The sequence below is a fragment of the Schistocerca piceifrons genome, chromosome 8 (assembly GCF_021461385.2).
Source record: "Schistocerca piceifrons isolate TAMUIC-IGC-003096 chromosome 8, iqSchPice1.1, whole genome shotgun sequence".
Classification (NCBI taxonomy): Eukaryota; Metazoa; Arthropoda; class Insecta; order Orthoptera; family Acrididae; genus Schistocerca; species Schistocerca piceifrons.
The window spans coordinates 496,690,144-496,709,248 of NC_060145.1; the positions used below are offsets into that span (position 1 = coordinate 496,690,144).

Genomic DNA, 19,105 nt, shown 5'->3' on the forward strand with positions numbered 1-19,105 from the left:
TAGATAACATGCAGATTCAATAGAAAACTGCCTACCCTGTTCACAACATTTATTGACAACGTTCCTCTCTTCTCAGACAGTATATGCTGCATTGCAAAAGTGAGGCACCCAGAAGGGGAAGAAGAAACAAAAAAGTTTCACGGGTTCAGAGGGTATGTGATATTATTTCAGTGATTACAAAATTGAGTCAAATTTAGAAAGTACTTTGCACATGGGAAACCAGTTATCAGTATGGTGTTGCACCCCATCTGGCCTGAAAGAATGCTTTGGTTTGGTTGGGAAGGGTGTCACAAGCTTTAGTATCTCACAACTGTTGTAGCTTGTGATCGGTATCCCAGTTAGCAGTATAGTTACCAGTATCGGACAGTTGATGTCAGTCGGCCCCACACATGTTCTATTTGGGACAGATCAGGGGATCCTGCTCACCACAGTAGTGCCTCAACATCACGCAGGCAGTTCACGAAGATACATTCCGTATGTTGACGAGCATTGTCCTGTTGAAAAATGGCGTATTGATACTGTCACCTGAGCGGTAGCTTATGAGGATACAGGATGTCTGTGACATAGTGCTGTGCCATCACAGTTCCCTCAGTCACTACCAGCTGTAAACTGAAATCGTACCAAACAGCTCATCATACCAGAATACCTAGAGTAACACCTCTGTGCCTCTCCAAAACATTGGAAGAAGAGGGTCTCTGCCCAGGTCACTGCATTACTCACGGACGGTGATCATCTGTAGTATTGCAGAACTGCAGCAGATTAATCATCAGTAGTCTGTACTTCCTGGTCATCGAACCAGTTCAAATGCAGCCATTTGTGTTATGATATTAACGGCAGCCTACGTTTGCGTGTGCAAAGTTGCATTGACAGCTAAGTGTGTCTTCTGGGTGCTTCAGTTTTTTGTTAGGCAATGTAGATAGCTGCTATTTGTTAAGAAATGTCATTCACACCTCCAGAGAGAAATATTTATTGTTTCTTACCGAGATAAAACTACTGTGTCTTTACCTAATTTGCTGAACATCTAAAGCCATGGTGTGATGAGCCATTGTGTATGACTTCAGTTTACAGTGCTTTCATAATTATTGTCGACACAACTGCCTCATGGTCTTTAATACCAGTTTCAATATTAACACCCACAAGAGGTAATATAAACACCCACAAGAGGTCAGGTAGATTAGTTGCTATTTCATATTATATATTTCCATCATGAGTGGGGTTCCAAATATATATCTGACAGAAGAGTTGGCAAAAGAAGATCCATAACAGTTGCAGTGGGCGTGGCACTGTTATTTCATGTGCCTGCCCCCAACTAGCTACATTAAAGAATTTTGAACATCTCTCTATGGTAATGCTTTAGTTGTCACAGCCCCGTAGAATACTATTGCTTCACCAGCAGCCATTTATAGTTTGCAGTTGAAAGCTGGCAGCAGCACTGTAGCAGTCATGTATCTTCTGCTATGTGTATGTAGGTAGCTTTTACAGAAAACTAGTATTCTTTTGCAGCATGTCGTGTTACTCCTACCACTTACAAAATTTTTATTATCCCAGTTGATTTATGGATGATTAAAGTCTCCCATCAATGATGACACATAATAGTGCAAGCTGAGGTCTTCTCTTAAAATTTTTGGTTTTGTTTGAGGATGAATGTGGTGCTAGATAGTAAGATCCAGTTATAAGTTTGAGTGCGCGCGCGCACACACGCGCGCGCGTGCGCACACACATGGCAACTGTCTACAGACACTCAGGCCCGACAGTGGTCTGTGCCTGTTTGTGATGTCGGCAGCAATCTGGATTGGATGGTGGGGGTAAGGATTAGGTGTGGAGTGAGGAGGGGGACGGATGGCAATGTAGAATTGGAAAAGATATGCTGCTGTGGAAGCAAGCAGGGCCAGGACAGTGGAGCTTTATTGAAGTAACACGGTTCATGTTTTACGTCGCACTTCAGAGTAGACCAGGAACTGTCTCATAGGCATGCCCGATGTGAACTGACTGGGCACAGCCCGTGCTGCCTGAGTTGTTGTTGTTGTTGTTGTTGTTGTTGTTCCGCTGGCAGAGGTCGCGGCCGAATTCTTGCATGCTCTGTGGTGGACGGGACTCAATTTGCGGCAACTACCGTCCGTGATGCGCCGTGCCGATGTGAGCCTCCCGCGATCTTTCTGGTGGCTACTGCACTCCTCCTCCTTCGGGGGGTGAAGCCACTGTGATCCACTGCGTCGGAAGGTGGAGCGCCGTGCAGGAGTGATGACCTCCACGTCCATCGGAAGGCTGGAGTCGAGGGGATCTGCCAACCCTCGAGCCAGAACCTTCGAATACGGCTGGAAGTGACCCACACGAAGAGGCCCCCGTTGTCCCACCACCGGAACCCGGGACAGAACGGGAGACAGGCCGTCGAACTCTGGATCCTGGTCCACCCTTGGAGGGGCAATACCCAGTGGCGGGGACGATGGTGAAGGGACGACCGCAGGTGAACCAGCCTGCTGAGAAACCGGGCCTGCGAGGGGGGCCGGCTCTCGCTGGGGCATCGCTAACGATGGCGATGCCGGTGCTGGAGCTACCGGAGGCTGCCAAGACTGAGAGCCATCACAGTGCGGCGGAATCACAGGGGGGGGGGGGGGGGGGTGGTAGCGTCCCCTGAGAAACCAACACAGGTGCCGGCAGTGAGGAAGCCGGTGCCCGAGGGGTCGGAGGGTGGGTGCCCGAACGTGGACGTAGCTGATTTTGGTGACGACGTACCTCCCGGTCCCCCGTCTGCAAGGTATAGAGCCGGCGGCCATTTCGGTGCAGGACCACCACCGGTATCCAACGTGGATTGCGACCAAACCCACGTGCCTAGACCGACATACCCGGTGGAAAGCGGGTACTCCGTTTTGCGAAGACTGGCGAGGACCGGGCCGAAGGAGGTGCAGCAGAGTCCTAGGTTGGCGCCCATGGAGGAGCTCTGCGGGGCTGAGTTCTCCCATAGCTTTGGTCCGGTATGCCGTCAGGAAAAACGTCAACGCCTCTTCCACAGGAAATTCGTGCACATACTTTTTCATCTGTGTTTTAAATGTGCGCACCATACGCTCGGCTTCCCCATTCGATTGTGGATGTAAGGGGGGAGAGCAAACGTGCCGAATACTGAAGCGCCTACAAAAATCCTGGAAGGTCTGCAACATAAACTGAGGTCCATTGTCAGAGACCAGGGTGACTGACAGACCTTCCACAGAAAAGAGTTTTGCTAGTGCCTGGATTACAACCTCTGAAGTGGTTGAGGAGCAGCGAACCACATATGGAAATTGGGAATAAGCATCAATAACAATGAGCCAAAAGCCATTGAGAAATGGGCCCGCAAAATCGATGTGAACACGTTCCCATGCCTGGGTTGCAGGCAGCCATGAAGAGAACGCTGACCTGGGAGATGCCTGTTGGCTTGTACACTGGGAACAGGCTGCCACCAAGTGCTCAATTTCTCTGTCAATACCGGGCCAGTACACATGTCTGCGAGCCAAGGTTTTAGTACGGGAAATACCCCAGTGCCCCTCATGTAATAACGTGAGGACTTCCCTTCGCAAACTTGCAGGAACAACCACGCAAGGAGCTGTATCATCGGTAGCCAGAAGGAGAACTACTTCCAAGACAGAGAGGCGGTCTTGTAGAACAAAATAATTACGAAGAGGATCCGAGGCCCGGCCTGGAGGTCGGGATGACCACCCCTGCTGAATGAGGCGAACTACTTGCTGGAGAACCGGGTCAGCTGCAGTTTCCTACAATAAAAGTAACAGGCCAAGTGACTTATTTGTAAGTCACGTCGGTAGTGAATTGACCCAGTAGGGGAACGAACTGTTTACCATAACCGCGTAGATGCCGGTAAACTGGCGGCAACGGGGGCGACCCAAGGTCGGAGTAAGTTTGTGCATTCAACAAAGAAACTGCCGCGCCCGTATCTACTTGCAGTTGTAATCGGCGCGACCGAACCGACACCTCGATAAAGAGTTTGTGGGCCGATGCGTCGGGAGCCTGGCCCGATAAAACTTCCTGAATGTCAACGTCCATGTCCTCTGTAACTGCTTCCTTCGATTCTTTTGAGGCTGAGCGGCAAACTTTAGCAATGTGTCCTTTTTTATTACACTTGCGACAAACGGCCCAACGCTGGGGGCACTCTGACCAATCGTGATGTATATAGCACGACGCACAGTACAGTAACAGGGGCCGGTGGCCAGAACTCTGTTTACGCGCCGTGCGGGAGCGGCCGTAATGGCCGGATTGTACCGCTCACACGTTGTCCACCCCAGAAGCAGTGGACGCGGCCGCGCCGCCCTGAACCGCCGCGACGTCGCACCACGCTTCCAACTGTTGACTGGCGGCGTGAGAGACTTCATACGATTGAGCAATGGACAGGACTTCCTCGAGGGAAGGGTCTTCCAGCTGCAGGGCCTGTTGCCGGGCCTCCCTATCAGGGGCCGAACAAACAATGACGTCGCGCACCATAACGTGGGCATACGACTCTCACGACTGCTCCGTGACAAAGTGACACTTGCGACTAAGACCGTGCAGAGCAGCGGCCCACGCCTGGTAAGACTGATGGGGCTGCTTCTTGCATTGATAGAACTCGACCCTAGCCGCCACAAGATGCGTGCGGCGGCGATAATATGAAGACAGTAATGAACGCAATGCATCAAAAGACAAGGACGAGGGTTCTTGCAAAGGCGCTAGCTGCCGCAAAACTTGATACAGTGAGGGAGATATCCAAGACAAAAAAAGAGCGCGACATACCTCCGCATCGGCAACATGAAACGCCTGGAAATGCTGCCAAAGGCGATGTTCATACGCGTCCCAATCCTCCGCCGTCTTTTCATACGGGGGAAAGGGAGGAGGGAACGGCGCTGGAGCAGACGGCGTGGAGAGCAATGCTGGAAGCACTTGTTTCATGGTGACCATGAGCTCCGTCTGCTGCTCAACCAAAACCCGCACTAAATCCTCCATGCCGCGGATAAGCCGTGAAACCGGAACAACGACGCAACATGCGAAAGAACGACCCTACTCGTCGCCAGTTGTATAGTAACACGGTTCACGTTTTATGTCGCACTTCAGAGTAGACCAGGAACTATCTCATAGGCATGCCCGAGGTGAACTGACTGGGCACGGCCTGTGCTGCCTGAGTTGTTGTTGTTGTTGTTGTTGCTGTTGTTCCGCTGGCAGAGGTCGCAGCCGAATTCTCGCGTGCCCTCTGGTGTACAGGACTCTATTTGTGGCAACTACCGTCCGTGACGCGTCATGCCGATGTGCGCCTCCCGCGATCTTTCTGGTGGCTACTGCATTTATCCTCTCCCCACCATTTCCTTGCTCATACGCACAGAAGCACATTGTCTTTCCCCACCTCTACCTTCCTGTCCCTCTCCCTCCTCGCCACATGCCTAATCCTTAACCCACCACCCACCCCAAATTGCTGCTCACATCACAAACAGGTGCAGCCTGCTGTCAGGCCAGAGTGGCCATAGACAGTAGCGCTGTGTGTGTGTGTGTGTGTGTGTGTGTGTGTGTGTGTGTGTGTGCGCGCGCGCGCGCGCGGAGATCACAATGGGTTCTGGTAACAGTATTGCAGATTGTGAGCATGTTCAAACTCTATAAGCAAGCCTGGTCTCCTCAAACTTTTGTCAGTTGTTGGAATGATCAGTGTTTGACCTCAAAGCCTAGATGACAGGCATTGCTTGTTGTGTGTGCCACAGTCTACAATGGCTGCACCCTCTTACTTCAGTGGTTGCTGGCACAGGCCATTCGACATATTGAATGAGGCTTGCAAGCATACACACTGAGTACATTGTTTAGCTGCTGAAAGAACATCCGTGGCAGTTAGCCACTGGTACTACGTGGGTGTTTGTTGTTATGCCATGTTGGTTGCCTGTCTGCGAATATCACATGTGAAAATTTTAGAGCTGTTGGAATGCAGCACGTCTGAAGTGTGAAAAAAATGCTAATACCTAGGGGGGGAATGGAAAACTTTCTTTGTAATTAAAAGGAAAAGATGTGGAAACACACTTCATATGTTGAGATAAATCAAAAGATGGTGGTGTTTCAGTCTTTATTAATATATTTTAATGCATAAATTCATTTCTTACATGTGTTTTAAGGAAGAGGGTAGACTTCAGTCTTTAGAGTGCATCCACGTCTTGTATGTCATTGTCAGTATCTTCACCATCTCTGTTGCTGCTGCTATCATCCCCTAATCTTGTTATTAACTCTTCCAGCCTTTCTCCCAATGCACCTTCTTGTTGCCATGCCTCTTCCAAGATGTGCCAAGTATGTTTGATAATGTTGTTCTATTTTGCAGAAGTGATACTGCCCAGTTCATCACTCACTATCAATTCAGTGCCTTTTAATTAAAAACTTTTATTTCCATCTGTAACATGTAATTCCAGCAGTGACATAGTGGAAGGTACAACACACTATACCCATTTTCTTCCGCAATTTTGTTACTTTCGTAAACGGTATACACAATCTGTGCTCTTTAACAGTATCCATCAGTTCTACCATTCTCATTTCCCCATCAAATGAATCTATGCTGTTCTTCTCTAGCCAGTCCACTATGTACTCTTCCTGCTACTGCAAGCAGGGGCTTTGTTTAACTGAATCAAGTGATATGGTACATCTTCCAGTATTATAATGGAATTCTTTTCCATGTTCAGAAGCAAAGGGTGTATGAACTACTCTTTAAATTTCATCGCTGTCATTTCCTCATGGCATTCTCCAGATTCCTTCAATGTAAACAGCAACAAAGCATTTGGTACAACTCACTGATTGTTTCAGCTTGTAAGAGAATGAGTCAGCTGCCTTTTCCAACCAGAGCTTTTGTTGTTCCTCGTGCTCTGTCATCAGTCAATGCATTTGGTCTGAAATGACAAGCATTTAGCTACATTTTGTCCAACGAATTGATTTTGTGAGATGTACTCTTAGATACTTCCCCCAAAAAAAATAATCTCCAGGCAATGATATGCTTTTCCAGCAGAGCTCATCTTCCTGAAAACGTTTTGCATCAAAACCATGTCTTCTTCAGTACAACTGCAAAACTGGCTTTTCTTCTGAAAAACAACTCACTATCTCGTAGCCAGAGAAGCAGCTCCGTCTGGGTTGGATATTCTTTCCATGCACAAAAGTCATATATTTGTCCCCAAATTGTGTTTTCTTGAAATTATCCTGCTCTGTTGCTTTAAAAGCACAGAATCTGGTTTACGCTGTAGTCAAAAGAGGAGCAGGTGGCTCCTGTAGATCTCCAGCACAGTTCTCCCTCATTATTTTCTCCACAGAAGTCATTCCAGTTTTCAGAGCAGCAACTGGTGGTTCAACGACTTTAGACAACCGTATAAGAGGCCCGCTGTTTGCTCTTTTTGACTCAAAATAGTGTTGTATGTTATATGTGAGCTCATGAGGTTATATATGACATTGTCACTTTAAGGTAGCACCAGTACCTACTTTCCTACAGCTAGAGAAAGAACCGCATCACCTAAGTTTGAAATTAATGACAATGTGCACAGCACTCTTACCATGAGCTGAATGGGTAACTCATGATCTGTGACAAATGATGAAAAGTGGCAGATGCTTTGTGGTTACTGAGAAAACATGGCAGCATGTGCCATCTTGGATGATAGGGGTGGCAACTTTTCACCATCATCATGGCAACATTTATGATTTAGGGAGCTCAGATTTGCACTTGGTTCCCTTCCACACAATGTGATCCAACAAGTGGAGTATCAGGGACATTCCTTTAATGGCCCGACTGTAGGTGCTCTTTCTTATCTCGTGCTTCCATTTTTATAAGTTTGTCGTATGTTCAAAATGCCCAAACAAATTGATCCATACCCTTCTGACATAGCTTATGCTTGACACGGAACGTATCAGGCTTGCCAACAGGTGTCGTGTTCACACTGGCTCTGTTTCAGTTACAGTAGGAGACAGCACTCAAACGTCATTATAACGGAGTAAAGGAAGATTCTGTGGCATCGACTACATAATTATCAGTTACAGCATCTGCCACTTATACACGCATCTTGGCAGATGACATTTAGGAACCTCAAATTAACCTGATGTAATAGTATCTATGGCTTGGAGGTGGTCACTGGATGAAAACTGGTTGCTCATAAATGAGGGCACATTGCAGCAGTTTTGAATGGTTTTGTCGTGCTGTTGTTTAAATACAATGCAGCTGTGCTGTGCTTTTTAAAGGAGACATATCCTGTACTTACTGTAGAGGGTACATTGCCCACTGCATGGGATAGTGCTTGAGGTACCTTTGGTATTTTTAGTATGTCCCTCCTGTTAGCCCTCTCAGCATGCCAGCCACTTGGCAGTAACTGGACATCAGTGAGTTCCACTTCCAGCTGCTAACAATCAGCAACTAACTTGTCCCACACTCAAGAACAGCTTTCACAGTGGGGCTGCATTGCGGCTGGTTTGATGTTTTACCAAACTAACACTGCTGCAGTTAACAACCAACAAACTGATTTTTGTTACAAAAAGAGTAAAATTTGGGATAAAATTTACTGATTTCCTAAAGCTATCTAGGAACTCAAGATTCTTGTCACTAGCCAACTCACCACAGTGAAATCTTCTTGGCTTATTTTTGAAAGGACTACTGATTCTGAATGTCATAAGCAGGAAAATTTACTATGTAAAAATGCTTAATTTGGAAATGATTCAATTTTTTTCATCTTTGAAAATGCAGAACTAATTGTGCTGTGTTTGGGCTAATACGGGATCTCAAAATGTGACAAGTCCTGTTGTGATGTAACAGTAAATTATAATTCAAAACGTGCCTTTCAGAAATCACATTTGAAATATCAAACCCAGAAACTCTCAAAATTATGTGAAGCAAAAATGTGACAAACGTGGTGATACTGGCTAAATCCAGTGTATCAAAAGTGTACACTTGTGAAATCAGCCATGCTGGAGAGTCATGTGACTTGAGAGACAACCTCGCATGTGATTACAATAAATAAAAACACAATAAAATTCCAGTTTTGTTACACTTTCTTTTAAAAAGTGAATGTCATTTGTTTAGCATCTCTTCATTAGTGAATCTCACCTGCTAACCAAAAGAGGCTCGTCTTTCAAACTAACTGTTAGTGTATTGTACAGCCTAATTACACTACAGCATGATAACATACATAGTCCTGTTATCACAAAGGTTTGAAAAACATATCAATTATTGACTTTTTATCTTTTGTCTTGATTTTAATATTGTATTGTCTATCTTAGTTAATATGTTCCTCACTTCTCCATCAATTTCAAAACTCAAAACATAACTCTTAACTGTGTCCATTGCTTCAGTAGTTTTTGATAGTGAATTAACAGTTCATCCTCATCTTCATTTTCCTCTCGTTTCTCTGCCATCTGTTCCAGCAACACTTCAGTTGTCATGGACTGACAGACAGCAACACTTTCATCGTACTCAGAACATTCATCGAAGCTAAGGTACTAAGTTTTTTCCCTCGTCCCATTATTTGCTGCCATTGTTCAGCTGCTATTATTTGATTTTCTGGAGTGATGTCAACTGCAAGTACCCGATGAAGGCTAGCCTACTGGAAGCATTTTGAGATTGTGCTTTCTTGCTCTGAATTCCACGTTCTTCTTACAAAATGCCTAGTGTCAAAGATCATAACCTTTCTGGTTGTGGAATGAAGACAAGCCAGCCTGTTCTGTACAAGAATCTTCCTGTATTTTTGTTTCAGACATTTTATGATGTTTTGGTCAAGTGGCTGAAGGTGGCTTGTACAACTGGGGAAGAAACACTACATTTGTGTTACGTAGACTGGTGATACAGAACTTTACCCATGGTCTAGTAGTAGTGTCTTTGATCCGTAATCAAAATGTCCTCGGTCCCAGGTTTAAACCCTGCTATCGCATAAATTTTGAATAAAAATCAGCAGCAATTGTGGTCAAAGACATCTGGCATAAGAAGCCACCCTCATGCTGCCAATGGCTTTGTCAAATAGGGCGGAGGATTGGACAGGGATTTAGGGCACTTTCTTGCCCTTGGGGTGTATTTAGCATGTAAGGCAATTATGTCACACGAGTTGCGCATTTGCAAAATCTCTTTAAAACGTGGACAACTGAATGTGTGCTCGCGATCCTGATCCCAAGTTTCACGGAGTCTACAGGAGCAGTAGCATGGTAGATTTAAGTGCAGTATCTTTCAGATTACATTTAACAGCATTCAAAGAAAAATAACCACTAAATCCACAAGGTGTTGAAATTTAGGGTGTTCACATGCTCCTGTGCTCTTACACAGCAGCCACCACTGGTGGATAGGAAGGTAGGACAGAGAGTGTGATACTGTGAACAGTTGAGCGATAGGGTTGTTCTCATCACAGTTGACAGCAAAGCAACACTGACAATGATAGCTCAAGTGTACATGCTGACATTGCAAGTCCGAGATGAACAGATGAAGTATATGAGGATACTGAATGGGTAATTCAGTACATAAAGGCAGATGAAAATCTAATAAGTCATTGGGGATTGGAATGTGGTGGTAGTGGAAGGAGTAGAAGAAAGGGTTATGAGAGAACATGGGCTTGGCAGTAGGAATGAGTGAAGAAAAGAACTAATTGAATTGTGCCATAAATTTCAGCTATTAATAAAAAATACTCTGTTCAAGAATCACAAAAGGAACATATACTTGGAAGAGGTCAGGAGATACGGGAAGATTTCAGGTAGATATTCCGGAATCATATACTTGACTGTAGGGCATACCCAGGAACAGATATAGATGCATATCACAAATTAGTAATGATGGAGAGTCTAATCAGGAAGAATTACTATGCAGTGAAGTGGGATACAAAAGTACCAAGGAATGAAGAGATACACTTAGTTTTTTGAGGTTATAGATACTGTGATAAGAAACAGCTCATTAGGCAGTTCAATTAAAGAGGAATGAACATCTCTAAAAAGGGCAGTCACAGAAGTTGGAAAGAAAAATATAGGCACAAAGGAGCTAACTGCAAAGAAACCATGGGTAATATAAGAAACACTTCAGCTGATAGACAGAAGAAGGGAATGCAAAAATTTTCAGCGAAATTCTGAAGTACAGAAATTAGTAAGTTGGAAGTCCAGGGAAGCAAAGGCGAAATGGTGGCATGACAAATGCAAACTAACTGAAATAGAAATGATTGTTGGAATTACTGGCTCAGCTCATAGGAAAGTCCTAGCAACCTTCTGTGAAATTAAAAGCGAGGATAGTAACATCATGACTGCATTGGCAATTCCACTGTCAAATGAAGAGGAGATTGTGGATAGGTGGAAAGAAATTAAGTTAAAGGCTTCTATGAGGGAGAAGACTTACCTGATGACATGATACAAGAAGAAGAAACAGGAGTCCATATAGAAGAGGTAGGGGATCCAGTATTAGAATCAGAATTTAAGAGAGATGTGAATGACTTAAGATTGAATAAGGCAGAAGCAATAGATAACATTCCATCAGAATTTCTAAAATCATTGGGATAAGTTGCAACAAAGTGGCTGTCCACATTGGTGTGTAGAATGTATGAGTTTGGCGATACGCCATATGACCTGTGGAAAAACATCATCCAAACAATTCTGAAGATTGCAAGAGCTGAAAAGTGCAAGAATCATCGCACAATCATTGTAATAGCTCATGCATCCAAGTTGCTGACAAGAATAATATATAGAAGAATGGAAAAGAAAATTGAGAATACGTTACATGACAATCAGTTTGGCTTTAGGAAAGATAAAGGCACCAGAGAGGCAGTTCCGATGTTGCAGTTGATGATGGAACCAAGGCTACAGAAAAATCAGCACACCTTCTTAGAATTTGGCGACCTAAAAAAAGCATTTGACAATGTCAAATGATGCAAGAAGTTTGAAGTTCTGAGAAGAGTAGAAGAAACAGAATGAAGTGAAGTGCTTCGATTAGAAAGGATGTAAGACAGGGATGTAGTCTTGTGCCCCTTTATTCAATCTATACATTGAAGTAACAACAACAGAAATAAAAGAAAGGTTCAGAGTGGAATTAAAATCCAGGGAGAAAGGATTCAGTGATGACATTGCTATCCTTAGTGAAAGTGAAGAAGAATTAAAAGATTTGCTGAATGGAATGAACAGTCTAATGAGTACGGTATATGGATTGAGAGTAGATTGAAGAAAGACGAAAGTAATGAGAAGTAGCAGAAATGAGAACAGTGAGGAACTTAAAATCAGGATTGATGGTCACGAAGTAGATGAAGTTAAAGAATACACCTCACTAGGCAGCAAAATAACCAAGGCAGTTCCTGGCCAAGAGAAGTATATTGATATCAAACATAGGCCTTAATTTGAGGAAGACATTACTGAGAATGTATGTTTGGAGCACAGCATTGTATATGGAAATAAAATGTGGGGTGTGGGAAAATCAGAACAGAAGAGAATCAAAGCATCTGAGATGTGGGCTACAGAAGAATGTTGAAACTTAGGTGAAATGATAAAATAAGCAGGTTTTCTGGAGAATTTGTGGGGAAAGGAATTATGGGAAACTCTGACAAGAAGTACAGACGGGATGGTAGGACATATGTTAAGACATCACGAAATAACTTCCATGTTGGTAGAGGAAGCTGTAGTTGGTAAAAACTATAGAGGAAGACATAGATTAGAATACATCCAGTGAATGATTAAGGATGTAGGTTGCAAATGCTACTCAGAGATGAAGAGGCTGCCATAGGAGAGGAATTCCTGGTGGGCTGCATCAAACCAGTCAGAAGACTGATGACTCAAGAAAAGAAAAGAACCGAAAAGGCATTGCATATCTTGCAGATGCATTCTCACTGGTCAATAAACAGGATGGTTTTCCATTTGTAACAACCAACATTGCATCCCAGGCACTCAAGGAGTGTTTGAATATAGTTTTTATCACCCATGCATTTGCATTACATATACAGGCTGATTTTCGAAGATATGCAAATTGTTTAATATGTTATTCTACAAGTAAAACTAAAGAAAAAAGTTCAAACAAACATAGGTCCGCAAGTGTTTAGTTACGGCTAATAAAAGATTTTGCCTGAAATTTAGCAATTTCACTAATATGAAGCCATCGCAAAACTGTATGAGGTTAAAGCAAAGCATGATTTCCATGTATTTTGTTGTTATTGGTCTGGTGAATCTAATAGGATGTGTCTCAGATGTGTATCTGTAGTAATTTCCAGAACATCCAGAGAAGCAAAGATTATTATACAAGTAAATTTGTTTACTTTCCATTAAGAATCTAGAAACATTTAGGTCATTGTTGGCAGCCATTAGCGAGTTGTTACAGTCGTTTCTTAACTTTGAAATGAGTTAGTTTTCTTTGTTGTTCAGTGAAAGAACATTAGACAAAATTATGAACAATCTTGTGAAACTGAAGCGAGCAACAAAATCTGTTCCTACATGTACAGCTAAAAGCATTGAACTCAGTGGAGACATTTTTGAACGTTTATTGTAAATGTTCTGTGAAATTGTATGTACACTGTACAACTTACTTAACATTGAGCTTTGTTTTTTCCGGTTTAACATGAATTCACATGTGCTATGATATTAATAAAAGCAGATTATCTGACACATTCATACCGTTTCAGTTAACATTATTACCATCATTTTTCCAAAATTAAATTATCTACAACTTCTGTTGAAAACTTTGTGCAGTTGTCTGGAATTTAAAAAACAAATTGGGCCAAGTAGTTTAAAAAAATAAAAAAAATTACGAAATTACTACTTTGCTTCTCTGGATGTTCTGGAAACTGCTCTAGATACACATCTGGCTCATATTTTATTAGATTCACCAGACCAATAATAACAAAGTAAATGGAAATCGTGCTTTACTTTAACCTCATGCAGTTTTGCGATGGCTTCATATTAGCGAAGTTGCTAAATTTCAGGCAAAATCTTTTATTAGCCATAACTCCATAAATATACATTCGCAGACCTATGTTTAAATGAACTTTTTTATTTAGTTTTACTTGTAGAATAACATATTAAAATATTTGCATATCTTTGTGAATCACCACGTATATCGACAGGAAAATGTCTTAACATTTTTGAAGTAGCACGGACTCTTCACCTTTCCAGTTATCAGCGGCACCAACATTTCCATTCCACTTTCATTACAATGTAACAAAACAGTTAGTGTTTCTTTACTAAATTTTTCACAGTTCAGGTGATAAAATAAGGCTGTCTCATCTGCATTAAATCATTATAGGGGCTGAACTTATCTATGGCTGATGGAAGAGTATTTTTCCGTGATCGAACAGTGTCAATGTTCGTGCTTCTAGCCTTACCTTGAATACATTTATACACTAAATTATGTCTCTTCTTGAACCTTGCAATCCTAACCATGCCATATCTGCGAGCCCCAACTTTTGTGTCAAATATATTGCTTTAGCACAAACTGTTGTATTGTCAATCTCAGTGTTTGAAAAACTAGCTTGTTTTATCTACTGTAGCAGCATGTTCTCCAGTTCTGGAAACTGACTGCCGCACACTTCTATTTGTTTGCTGTTTCCTCCTTCTAAAAATGCTACTTCAATTATTTTTGTTTTGCTCACTTTTGTATTTAATGTTGGTGGAGGAATGTCCAGTTTTTGTCCAATGTTAACTTGTTTCCTGTGTTAATTTTTGTCCATTTCCTGAGTACTTTTCTGCATTTCTTCATTTGTTAATTGTCTCACTGTCTCTCTATCCGTGATGAACCAGTACACTGTTTAACACAAAGAAACCACGGACTGAGAATCAGTCAAACACTAAACATGAACAAAGGAGCCTAGCAACTGAAGTACATGCTGTTTAGTTTGTTTGGCCTCTACAGAAGTCAGAAGTCGTCAGAGCGACTGCCGACCTACATGAACTAGTTCATTGCTTAATTTCTACCACAGCGAATGATCTGTATGAGCTGCTGATTGCCTGCATGGAATAGCGATGTCTCCCGGCACATTTTTGCACCATGCAGCCACAAACATTCTACTCCCAGCACTCTCATAACATTCGGCAGCAAAAGTTGCAGTGTTCAAACAGTACCGATATCATCTAATTTGAACTTGAGAAGCTGGGAGGGAGAACGCACACACAAGTCGGTTTAGGATGGAACTGTGACTACACTGGACAAGTGCAGTCCTCAACAATCAGTCATTCTTTCTCAGCCTGTCTGGTATGTCTTACCTGATCTGGGGTTCTGGGTGACTTACCCGTACTCTACTTCTTTTCCGAAACATCTCCAGTCCTTTTCCTTCATCACTCTTCCTTCCCCGTCAACCTTCTGTCAGAAGAAGGAGCCACTGGCTGCAAAATCATGCAAATGTGAAATCTTTTTTTATATGTGTATTTGCCTGCAGCCACTTGGTGAGTAGTTTTTTTATCTATCAAATTACATTATATTGTCAAAAATCAGTTATTTTCTTTGTTACAACCAGAATACTGTATGAGCTGTAATGCGTCATTTCTAACTGGGGTTTGGGCATTTGCAGATTGTCATTAACTGCCCCAACCCTTGAGAAATCCTATTGGAAACATATGCTATAGTGTGCTGGATGCCTTGTCAAACAGTACTTACTTACTTACTTACTTACTGATGGATGGATGGATGGATGGATGGATGGATGGATGGATGGATGGATGGATGGATGGATGGATGGATGGATGTAAGATGTAAAGATTGTTTCTGCGTCTTGCTTTTACTGGCTAGCTGCTGCTGTTGACACTAAGTGAGAGTGTGAAGTAAGTGGCATAAGTCAGTAGCTGTACTGTGGCATAATTGTGAGAAACCTGAATTTGGTAAATAATGCCTCATTTAATTACCAGCCTTTGAGTTAAAAATATAGTTTGTGGCTGTATTGAGTTGATGCAAAACAAATTGCAAAATGATTTAGAAAAGATATCTGAATGGTACAAAACTTGGCAATTGACCTTAAATAATGAAAAGTGAGAGATCATTCACATGAATGCTAAAAGGAATCCACTAACCTTCGGTTACACGGTAAGTCAGTCTAACCTAAAAGCCATAAATTCAACTAAATATCTAGCAACTACAATTATGAACAATTTAAATTGGAACGAACACATAGAAAATGTTGCGGGGAATGCAAACCAAAGACTGCGTTTTATTTCCAGAACACTTAGAAAATGTAACAGATTTATTATAGAGCCTGTTTACACTATGCTTGTCCATCATTTTTTGGAGTACTGCTGCACGGTCTGGGATCCTTACCAGAAAGGATTAAGGCAGTACATCGAGAAAGTTCAGAGAAGAGGAGCACATTTTGTATTATCGTGAAGTAGGGGAGAGTGTGTCAAGGACTGATACAAGATTTGGAATGGACAGTATTAAAATGAAGCCATTTTTTGTTGCAGTGGAATCTTCTCATGGAATTTCAATCACTAACTTTCTCCTCCGAATGCGAAAATATTTTGTTGACGCCAATCTACATAGAGATAAACGATCATCATAATAAAATAAGGAAAATCGGAGCTTGCTTGGAAAGATATAGGTGTTTGTCTTTTCCGCACACTGTTCAAGAGTGGAATAATAGAGAATTATTGTTAATGTGGTTTGATGTACCCTGTGCCACCCTCTGAAGTGTGATTTGCAGAGTATCGATGTAGATTATCGCACATTGTGGTGGGGAATCAAGTCAAGCGAAGTAAAAAAGTTTGATCATCTCGTGCAGTAAATGTGGACATATTCTAATTGTTAAGATAGCATTCATATCATAAAGGAGGCCACAAATAAGTGCCTCTTGCGAGATTTCCTTTTCTGCCCTTAGCCTCAGATGTCTAGTATCTCCTGCTTCACTAAACATACCACCATTGTAAGAGAGCTGTATGTCACTATGAACAGAATCCTGTGTAACAAATTTTTACTCAGGAACGCTTACACTCAAGTGTGTGTGGAACCTGTATGAACAGGTCTAACACGAGATGTTGAACATATGGCAGGAACGATCTCAAGTCTGGAACAGTCTGACATAACCATCGTGAGAGACTCGGCAACCATTTAGATATTTAGAATGTATCATTTATTTTGCTGTCACAGTTGGATATTTTTATGTGGTTTGATTAGTTTCGTTCGCCTGTGTAGCCAAGTGGACCCGGATTCGATTTGTGGTACTGCCAGACATTTTTCCTCGGTGGGAGAACTGGACTGGGGTTCACTCAGTCGTGTGACGCCAAGTGAGGAGCTATCCGATTGACACACAGTGACTCCAAGGTAGAAACACCGACAACAGCCAGCATGTGGTGTGCTAACCCCATGCCCCTCTGTACTGCATCCAGTCAACTATTGTATGGTCTTCAGGGCCTGATTGTAGGGTTCTTATGACTAGTATTGCTCAAAGTTGATCACCTTCAGATCTGTGTAGTTGTGTAAGCAACTCGTCATACCCATACGGAACAACTGTAATTCCATATAGATGCAACTAGTTGCTTACACAACCTCATACATGTGAAGATGGTCTATTGTGATCAGCACTAGTCACAACAAAAATTGATGTGGAAGTGTGAATGAAAAATAAAACATACATTTTTAAAGGCCACATGTCTGTCTGACCCACAAGAGTGTGTCACAGAGCTGCTGAAAAATTTTAACGGCACACGCTTAAAAATAAATGTGAGCTGTCCTGTGAAAGCCTGCTTACGAAATTTCAAGAACCAGTATCAAGTGAGGACTCTTAAGAATATGCCACGGACCCCTATGTATTGCTCCTTTACAGACTGAAAAGACAAGACCCATTGCAATGCGCATAGATGAATTCAGGCAGTCATTCTTTCTGCACTCCATATGTGATGGGAACAGGAAGAAACCTTAACACATGCTTGTGACATCTGCCATGCACTACATAGTTCTTTGCTGAGTATGGATGTGGATGTAAACTGTCCTGAAGTTAGCACTGTTTTTTGCCTTTAATATTGTCAAGTTTTTCACTATGAAATTTTAGTCTTGAGAAAATGAGCTACTTGTTTTGTACCATGGAAGTGACAGGCCTGGTGTTTTCTTTGCAGCCTGCTGGTGGCCCACCTGTCCCTGCAGGCAGTGCTGTACGGCCTGCTGTGGTGGGCGGTGTCCAGTGCGCTCAACGCGTCGTTCGCCGGCACGGGCTGGGCTGTCATCATCGCGTACATCCTGTTCAGTTTCTTATAAATAATTTGCGTAGCATGAGAGCTGTTGCTGTGCACTGCAGTGATTTGTTATTAGGAAGAGTTTAGATCTGGGGGACATGGCCGGAGAGAGAGAGAGAGAGAGAGAGAGAGAGAGAGAGAGATGAGGGGGGAGGGGGTGGCATGTTTGTGGCTGTTTTTATCTTTCAGCAATATAGGAACAAGGTGAGGGAGGCAATAAGAATTTCCTAATACAGTTTTGTTATATGGATGGTATTCAGAACAATGTTAATGCTTTATATTATGTTTCCTTTAACAGATACAGATAATAAACATTTCTGTAACTACATTTTTACTGGTTATCTCAGTAATTGATTTGTACCAATTTTTGTAAGTAAATATGCTTAAGAAAACTTTTGGGTGTATTTTTTTTTCCAAGATAAGTAAAATGTGGCTGACTCCTGTATTTACATGCACACAGAAAAATACTTTGCTTCTGGATCCATGCAGTACAGCAAGCAGTAAGGTAACGCCAGTAATCGACAAATAGATTTGAAATTATGATGGTTAAGGTAGTTGACAGACAGGATCTGTTTTAATAATCATTTCTTTCTATATCTTTCTTTTTCATTTGAGAAAGAACCCAGGATATAGGTGTTAAGTTTTCCACTTTGCCAAAGGATGACATTAAGATGGGGGGGGGGGGGGGAGAGAGAGAGAGAGAGAGAGAGAGAGAGAGAGAGAGAGAGAGAGAGAGAGATCTGTAGCATGCAACTGCAGATAGGCACTGCCTAACGGCTGCAATCTTCTCCTGTCAAGTGTAGTATCTGAGGGTATTGACCTCAGCTATATGCAGGAGCTGATGGAAAAAAAGTGGGTACGGGGGGAGCTGCTCGCGCCACGTGCAGAACCAAGTGGGCCACACTGTGGAGTAGAAGCTGCTGTTTTGCTTCACTACATGGATGTGTGTTACTGTTCAGTTTCTGTGTTACCTTCTTGTAGAATTTAACATGTGCATTTCTCAGTC

The 19,105-nt window shown here is 42.6% G+C and overlaps 1 protein-coding gene across 4 annotated transcripts in view; it reads left to right on the forward strand.

The window, feature by feature from the left end:
• LOC124711434 (putative fatty acyl-CoA reductase CG8306) overlaps nt 1-18,452 on the forward strand; it is a 173,227-nt gene extending 154,775 nt beyond the window's left edge. For all 4 annotated transcript variants that reach the window (XM_047241503.1, XM_047241505.1, XM_047241502.1 and 1 more), the window contains exon 9: nt 17,983-18,452. In XM_047241503.1, the coding sequence (XP_047097459.1) occupies nt 17,983-18,121 (139 nt within the window). In that variant the 3' untranslated portion in view covers nt 18,122-18,452. The remainder of the gene's footprint in view (nt 1-17,982) is intronic.
• The last annotated feature ends 653 nt before the right edge of the window (nt 18,453-19,105 follow it).